Here is an 8,956-nt window from a genome sequence, read left to right as displayed (position 1 = left end):
GGCCATTCATGAAGTGGGGGATGGACATTGTAGGCAAGTTATCACCAGCCCCTAGGCAAAAAGCCTACATGTTAGCCATGACTGATTACTTTTCAAAATGGATAGAAGTTGACTCATACAGGCAAATTAAACAGAAGGACGTCATATCATTTATCAAGATATATATCATATGCTGTTATGGTATCCCCTCATAAATAGTTTGTGACAGTGGAACACAATTTGTGGGTAAAAGAACAATGGCCTTTTGTGCTCAGTGGAAAATTAATCTAGTGACCTCTACACCAGGCTATCCAAAAGCCAACGGCCAGGCCAAATCTAGCAACAAAGTGGTGATTAACTGCCTGAAAAAGAAACTAAAACAAAGAAAAGGCAGATGGGCTGAAGAACTCCCTCTAGTCCTCTGGGCTGATAAAACTACACCTAAGACATCAGCTAGCCTGACACCTTACTCATTGGTCTATGGCTGTGAGGCAGTAATCCCAGCAGAAATTTCCTTACACACCACCAGGTGCAGCCTGAATACTGTTGAGGAAAACCAGCCATTGATGCAAGACAGCCTGGCCCTAGCTGAAGAGCTAAGAGATACAGCCAAGATCAGGATAGCATCCTACCAACAAACGATAGCCAGAAGCTACAACAAAAACGTAGACATCAGAGTATTCGGGGAAGGGGACCTAGTTCTACAAAAAGTCTTTCCAAACACAAAAGACAAGAATGCAGGCAAACTTGCCCCTGCATGGGAAGGCCCTTACCTGATTGATTCAATAGTAGGACAGGGAGCTTATAGACTTCAGACCCTAGATGGAGAAATGATCCCTAGATCTTGGAATGTCTCTCACTTAAAACTATTTCATGTATAAGCCCATTTATTTTTGCCTGCACCAGGTAAGGCTATCAATCCTATCTCTTACCTGGCATGCTTCTATGTGTAATTATCCTGAATAAAATGGTCCATGTTTTTTCCTAAGTGATTTCCTGCTAACTGAAATTGCCTAACAACTTACTCCCCCCAATTATTTATTATACATCTCAAACCATTACATTTAATCCTGAAAACTTGTTTTACGCTTTTTCTGGAACTATTTAGCATATTATATTTGCATGCTTAAATAAATATTCAAGATTGAGGGCCACTCCACCCAACCTAAATAGCATTCTAGAAATGCTTCACAAGTTATGACAAATAGAGATCACTAAAAATCTCAACATTTTGTCACATCTAAAAATACATAAAAAACTGAGCTCAGTACAAAAGACAGGTAAGATGGTGAAATAAATCTGAACTACTTGTCTTTAGCCCTCCTGACAAGTTGAGGGTCATAAGCCCTCCTGACAGGCAAGTATCCCTCCTTCTCAAAAAAGGTCCTCCAGACAGGTTGAGGGCCATAAGTCCCTAAATAGATTGAGGGCCATAAGCCCTCATGACAGGTGTTATCTTAATAGCTGCAGTGTAATCACGTGGGGTCCTCACAAATGCAAAGAGCATGGGATGTGCAACAAAATGGTAGCCTTAAAAATAATTTCTCCCTTTTTCAAATCCTTTAAAAACGGCAAAATTAAGAGCATTTATTTGCTAAATCTAGCCTAAGAAAACATAAAAGATATGGTTATGAACAGAGTACCAACATTTTCTACATGGTACCATCCTCAACCTATTTGATTAGTAGAGCTAAACAACAAGTTGAACTCCCTAATTCAAGCCGGATATGATTAAGAGCCAAGTCACAATCTAGCACAGGCTTAGATCTTAACATGGACAGCAGGTTTAGCTTAGCTCACAGCATGGCACAGAACTACACTACCCTTACTAACAAACGTAGGTCAATTATCCACAGTCTATGTACAGGATAACCACCAGGCCTGGCGATTAGGAGAGCTTAACCACAGTCCTACACAGGTTAACTTCCCTTAATCTAGCAACCAAGAAAGGCATCACCACTATTGGTTGGACAAGAGAAGCCCTTAGGCAAACCCTAAATTTTTGTGTTTGACACAACAATATTAATTCATCAAAATCTCTCCATATTACATGGGGGTGTGAGTTCCTTATATAGAGTCTCACATTACATCTTGGCCTTTCATCTAAAACTATATCCTATGGCTATAATTAAAAGGAGAACATGACAAAACAACAAGCTGTAAAATTAACATCCTAAAACTAGTCACATGACTTGAAAAGGACGTCCTTGGCAGCTTGCATAAGATAGTTGATGCTTCTTTAATTGTGGCAGCAGCTTTAAGGGGCAAATGGAAGGACCACATGATGTCATTCGTCCTTGAGCTCTTCTATTATGCACCACACATTGTTGTCCTAGGAATTATTATGATTTAGGAGCCTGAAATCAGCAGCCTGACAGGTACGGAACCAGGAACCCTGAAGGATTTTAACCCTGGAAGAACTCCACTAGGGGACGTCAGGCTAGGACCTGAATGCAGGCGTCAGGAAGCAGGCCTTTGGAAGCAGAATTTGCTTCTTTTCAGGGTTCTTTTAGCATAAAATCCTGACTCAGCAACCCAACATGCTTGGGATCAACAACCCTGGAATCAGGCTTGATGAGTCCACCTTAAAATAAAAGTCTACCCCCCTGATTTCTCTACAACTCTCCCCTTGTTGAAAAAAATTTGTCCTCAAAATTTGTTGTTCAAAAAGAAAAGAGAAAAGGAACAAAATAATTTTAGAAAAATAGTAATACGGATGATGAAGAAGGCAACAACAAGAGGACTCTAAACCGCAGCCTAGCACAGGTTTAGGATCCTCTTATTAACTAGCCAGATACAAGACACTACAGCCTAGCACAAGTGTCCGTAATAGGTCATCAAGCCAGAACCTACAAACCATAGCCATGGTCAGGTTTGAAGGGCAACTCCTTTGCACATCCAGGACTACCTTTTCCAAGATCATCTTGGTTTAAGAAAATGCAAGAGCCTGAGCACTTATACCACTTTGCAATGTAATTACCCGGGGTCCTCATGAATGCAAGAAGCATGGGATGTGCAACAAAATAGCAGCCTTAAAAATAATTTCTCCCTTTTTCAAATCCTTTAAAAAAACAAAATTAAGAGCATTTATTTGTTAAATCTAGCCTAAGAAAACATAAAAGATATGGTTGTGAAAGGAGTACCAACAGTTTCCACATGGTACCATCCACAACCTACTTGATTAGTAGAGCTAAACTACAAGTTCAACTACCTAATTCAAGCTGGATATGATTAAGAGCCAAGCCACAGCCTAGCACAAGCTTAGATCTTAACCTGGACAGCAGGTTAGCTTAGCTTATAGCCTGGCACAGAACTATACTACCCTTACTAACAAACGTAGGTCGATTATCCATATTCTATGCACAGGATAACCACCAGGCCTGGCGATTAGGAGGGCTTAACCACAGCACTGCACAGGTTAACTTCCCTTAATCTAGCAACCAAGAAAGGCATCGCCACTATTGGTTGGACAAGAGCAGCCCTTAGGCAAACTCTAAATTTTTATGTTTGACACAACAACTTTAATTCATCAAAATCTCTCCATATTACATGTGGGTGTGAGTTCCTTATATAGAGTCTCACATTACATCTTGGCCTTTCATCTAAAACTACATCCTATGGCTACAATTAAAAGGAGAACATGACAAAACAACAAGGTGTAAAATTAACATCCTAAAACTAGTCACATGACTTGAAAGGGAAGTCCTTGGCAGCTTGCATAAGATAGTGATGCTCCTTTAATTATGGCAGCAGCTTTAGGGGAAAAAAGGAAGGACCGCATGATGTCATTCGTCCTTGAGCTCTTCTATTATGCACCACACGTTGTTGTCCTAGAAATTATTATGATTTAGGAGCCTGAAATCAGAAGCCTGACAGGTACGAAACCAGGAACCCTGAAGGATTTTAACCCTGGAAGAACTCCACCAGGGGACGTCAGGCTAGGACCTGAATGCAGGCGTCGGGAAGCAGGCCTTTGGGAGAAGAATTTGCTTCTTTTCAGGGTTCTTTTAGCATAAAATCCTGACTCAACAACCCAACATGCGTGGGATCAACAACCCTGGAATCAGGCTTGATGAGTCCACCTCAAAATAAAAGCCTACCCCCTGAATACTCTACAACAGGCATAAAAACTTCTAACTAGGCACATAGAGAAAATCAAAAAACTACTTCAAATTGCATACTTATTCATAGCACAGGAAGATCAAAAGAAAAGTTTTTCTAGGGAACATCCCCCCCTGGATGGGCTAAAAGCCAGCTAATATATTAGAAGTTCCGTCCAGGGAACATCCTCCCCTGGATGGACCAAAAATTCATCCTAATCAAAACCATTAACCTGCCTTAGAATCAGTGGCTGAACCAATTCCTTCATCAGTAATCTCTTCCTCTTCATCATCCTCATTAGCTTCATTTCCGCCAGAATCACTCCTATACATAGTTGGAGAAGAGTCCACCTCATCATCAACATGCAGTTTATGAAGATCGAGGTAAGCAGCATTAAGATCAGCCATCTCTTGTTCAGGGTTCCAGTATGGCCTGACCTCAACAGGCTTCTTCATAGCATCGACTTGACCCTTGCCCAAAAAGTACAGGGCAGCATCCTTATACCTGCTCTACATCGTGTCCCTCTCAACAGTAAGCCCCTCATTAGCCTTCAGAAGATCCTACATAGCCTGCTTTTCAGCTTTGAGCTCATCGTGGACAGCAACAAGTTTGGCCTGGGCAGATTTTACTGCATTCTGAGCAGACCCCAGCTTGGACGTTTTAACAACCAACTTTGCTTTGCCTACCTCATTCTCCTTCTTCAATGTCTCATTTTCCTCTTTTAGCGCTTCCAAGTCAGTATTCAAAGCTTCAGCATCCTTCTTCAAACACTGTACCTCCCAGTCCAGGACATTATTTTTGCCATTAGAAGACTTCAATTCACAAGCACCCCTCAACATGTCATTCACATTCTGCAAAAGAAGTCACGAGCAAGTAAAAAGAAAGCAGGACAAAAAATTGAAAAAGAAGAATAAAAACCAAGGAAAAAAGTAGTTATACCCCCTGTATGATGGCAACCAAGTTGGAAGCACAATCCCTAGAGTGATACATAGCAGCTACAGCTTGGGCAGACGATTCCTCAGCCTTGTACATAGAGTAAGGATCATCAACTAAGAAGGAATGAGCTTGAATCTTCTCCTTGGCAAACTGCACATCACCAAGCCTAGCCCTGACTTCTCTAACCTTGCTTACACCTTCACCAATAGCCCTAATTCCCTCATAAACCTCTTCCTGCCTTTTCCTTTTTGCTAGCCTGCCTGGACTCGTCAGCATCACCCACAGGCTATGGAGGAGACACCAGTTGAGCCTGGTGAAGGAACCTGAATTTGAAGAGTATTATCACTCCTTGTAGCCTCACTTCTCCCCAGTAATTTGGGAAATCCCTGCCTTCACTACAGACAGGCCAAAACCAGCAATCCTTGCAGAAACCCTGGTAGCTACACGAAGAAATCCTATATCAGCAATACTAACATATACTCAGGCATAAATATCACCGCAGGAGAATGAAACTTACTTCCAGATGTTGAGGCCCCTGAAGCCTTAGCCCCTTTAGCAACCTTGTAAGTGCTCACTTTAGCCTTCTTAAAACGAGGCAGAGGCTCTTGGCCAAGGCAAGTAGGCCAGGTCCTCTCCTCCTCTGACAAGGCCGTGAAGGCTGCAATACGATCAATCGACCCTTCAGCATCAGGATCACAAGCCCAATCAACCACTGAGGCACAATACAAGTAAGTTTATATTAAAAAAATTATTTTACACATCATTGTGTTCTAAATTGTATACAGAGAAATACTTACCACTCTCCACAGCTGGATAACTGAAATAGTCCAGGTCAGGGGCAATATAATTTGCCCTGACAAACATATAAGTTATGGCCCAACCCTTATCATCGCCTAAATCAAAATTGGTTATTGTTTTAGTAGGAATTCTCAAAGAGATAATGTCCTGTCAGGGAAGAATTTGTAAGGTGATCTAACTCAAAATAAGTAGCCTGACTAGTATAATAGAATGAATAAAGGAATAAATGCAAAAGTATGACACACAGATTTATACGTGGAAAAACCCTGGAAATAAGGGAAAAAAACCACGGGCACCAAGCCAGGAGGGATTATTACTATGACTTTTGATACCCTGACAGGGAATGTGTATGTCAGGCAAAATGTGTAGTACGGCTACTTAGTAGTAATACTACGATATTTAGTTGAATACAAGTATGAGAGTAAAGTGAGAGTAAGTAAATGTGTAAGCAAGTGATCCTCTTCTTTTCTTCTTCTCTTCTATTTATAATAGCTTTCCAACGGCTTCTTCAGGGTAATTTTAGGGTTTCCTGGTAAATAGGACGCGTGCCCTATTTACCCGGGGGTGGTTGCTTGACTTCTATAACCTTCCAGCCGTTACCCTTGCTTAGTCAAATCTTCTATGCTTTCGTGTGGAATGTTTAAATGGGTCTTCCTTGATTATAGGAACTGTTTTTTATAAGTCTTGACCGTGCTTTAGTCGTTGCCTGCCTTACCCTGATTGTGCTGACTTAGTGGCTAACGTGATATCCCTTCAGGCCAGGCTTAGTAGATGCCTGTCTTGTCTTTCCCTCCTGGTTGGTGCCTGATCAGGCGTTCTGATTTCTTTGTACGAGATGACTTTCGTTCAGGCTTGGCTTTCGGTATTGCCTGAATCATGTCTGACTGGGCAGGATAATTCATTTTGACGTAGTCTAGATAAAGAATCATTTTGGAATCCTTTGCAACATATGTTCCTTTGACTTGACTGGAAATTAAAAGAGAGTCGGTTTTTACCTTGAGATTTTTCACACCAAGTTCTATACATACCTTGGGTCCAGCTATCAGGGCTTCATATTCAGCTTCATTGTTCGTTGCTTTGAATTCACAACTCATAGCTTGAGCAATTTGGTCTCCCTGTGGTGATTTTAGTACTAATACTAAGCCGGTTCTTCTCATGTTTGTTGCTCCATCTACGTGTAAAGTCCATTCCTCGCCTTATTTATGGGTGTCTAGATGGTTGACCTCTTTTTTGAGGTCTGGTTCTAGGTTGGGACTAAATTCAGCCACAAAGTCCGCTAATGCCTGAGATTTAATTATTGTCCTAGGTTCAAAGGTTATGTCATAAGTACTTACTTGTACTGACCATTTTGCCATTCTGCCTGAAAGCTCAGGTTTTCTCAGGACAGATGTGATAGGCAGGTTGGTCCTGACAATTATTGGGTGGCTCTCAAAGTAGGGTCTAAGTTTAGTACAGGATATAATTAAATCAAGCACATATTTTTCAAGTAGTCTATACCTTGTTTTTGTATCCAGGAGACTTTTACTTACATAGTAGACAAGGTGTTGTTGGCCTTCAACCTCTTTGGTTAGGACTCAACTTACTCCTATTTCAGTGACTGATAAGTAAACCGTCAGGGGTTCTCCTTTGTTAGGCTTAGCTAGCAGTGGAGGAGTAGCCAGGTAGGTTTTTAAATCTTGTAAGGCTTTTATCTGTTCTGGGCTAGCTTCAATTCCTCTTTTTGTCACCATGTATCCAAGGAATTTACCTGACGAGACTCCAAAGTGGCATTTGGAAGGGTTGAGCTTCATATTGAATTCTTCCAGGATTTTGAAGGCTACTTCTAAATCTTTTACATGATCTTCAGCCTTTTTTTACTTAACCACCATATCATCAATATAGACCTCCATTGTATCACCTATTTGATCTTTGAACATCATGTTGACCAGGTATTGGTAGGTTGCCCCTGCATTCTTCAGGCCAAAGAGCATTGCTATGTAACAATATATGCCCCTTTCGGTGATGAATGCAGTGTTTTCCTGGTCAGCTGGGTGCATCTTGATCTGTTTGAATCCACTTGAAGCATCCATAAACGTTAATAGCTCATGCCCTGTTGTAGGATTTACCATGGCATCAATATGAGGAAGTGGGAATGGATCCTTTGGGCATGCTTTGTTTAGGTCTGTATAGTCTACACAAACTCTCCACTTGCCATTTCTCTTTTGTACCACAACCACATTTGCTAGCCATTCAGGGTACATTACTTCTCTGGTCATTCCCATATCTAGGAGTTTGTCCACTTCTTCATTAATGATAGAGTTGCGTTCAGAGGCAAACTTCCTCCTTTTCTGTTGCACAGGCTTAAATGATTTGTCAATATTGAGTTTATGGGTATTAATATTGGCGTTTATACCAGTCATATCAAAGTGGGACTAGGCAAAGCATGAAAATTTATTTCTAAGAAAACTTACTAGTTCTGGTCTGATATTGTCAGGGATATCAAATCCTACCAGTATATTCCTGTCAGGATACTCAGGGTCTAAAATTACCTGATCTGTCTCCATTTTGTTTTCTGCCACATAAGTGCTCCTGACAGGGTACTGCATTTGCTAGGCGAGAGACTTACCTGCCTTGGAAGGTTTTAGTGATTCAGTATAACATTCCTGGGCAGATTTTTGTTCACCTTTGATGGTTGTTATTCCCCACTCTGTTGGTGTCTTGACGCATTGGTGATAAGTTGAAGGGATGGCTTGGACATTATGGATCCAAGGTCTGCCTAGGATGGCATTGTAGGATGACAGGCAATCGAGGACTTCAAATCTCTCATATGAGAAGACTCCTTCAACGTATGTTGGCAGGTAGATTTCTCCCAGAGTGTTCTTTTTTTCACCACTGAATCCTACCAGGACATTTAATTTCTTTATGATCTGGCTTTTATCAATTTTCATTACGTTCAGGACGTCAAGCATGATTAGGTTGACTGAGCTACCCCCATCTACTAAAATTCTGAGGACACGTGTGGTTCCTATTTGCATGGTAATGACCAGGCCATCATGATGTACATCAGAGATTCCATTCATGTCAGTATCATCAAAAGTAATTTGAGGTAAATTTCTAGGTTTAAAAGGAGATTTCATTTTTGACTTCCTGGCTACTTTCTTTG

The 8,956-nt window shown here is 41.1% G+C and overlaps 1 protein-coding gene across 1 annotated transcript; it reads left to right on the top strand.

Moving 5' to 3' along the window:
* Window positions 1-236: 236 nt before the first annotated feature.
* On the top strand, window positions 237-860 carry LOC141627907 (uncharacterized). The gene has a single exon (XM_074441105.1). It carries the CDS (start codon window positions 237-239, stop codon window positions 858-860), a length of 624 nt encoding a protein of 207 aa, XP_074297206.1.
* The last annotated feature ends 8,096 nt before the right edge of the window (window positions 861-8,956 follow it).

Source organism: Silene latifolia, chromosome Y (genome assembly GCF_048544455.1).
Source record: "Silene latifolia isolate original U9 population chromosome Y, ASM4854445v1, whole genome shotgun sequence".
Classification (NCBI taxonomy): Eukaryota; Viridiplantae; Streptophyta; class Magnoliopsida; order Caryophyllales; family Caryophyllaceae; genus Silene; species Silene latifolia.
The sequence above is the reverse complement of the archived record's forward strand: the minus strand, read 5'-3'. Positions and strand labels throughout refer to the sequence as shown.

Coding starts and splice junctions, on each gene's coding strand:
- LOC141627907 (XM_074441105.1), top strand. CDS start 237: ATGGCCTTTTGTGCTCAGTGGAAAATTAATCTAGTGACCTCTACACCA.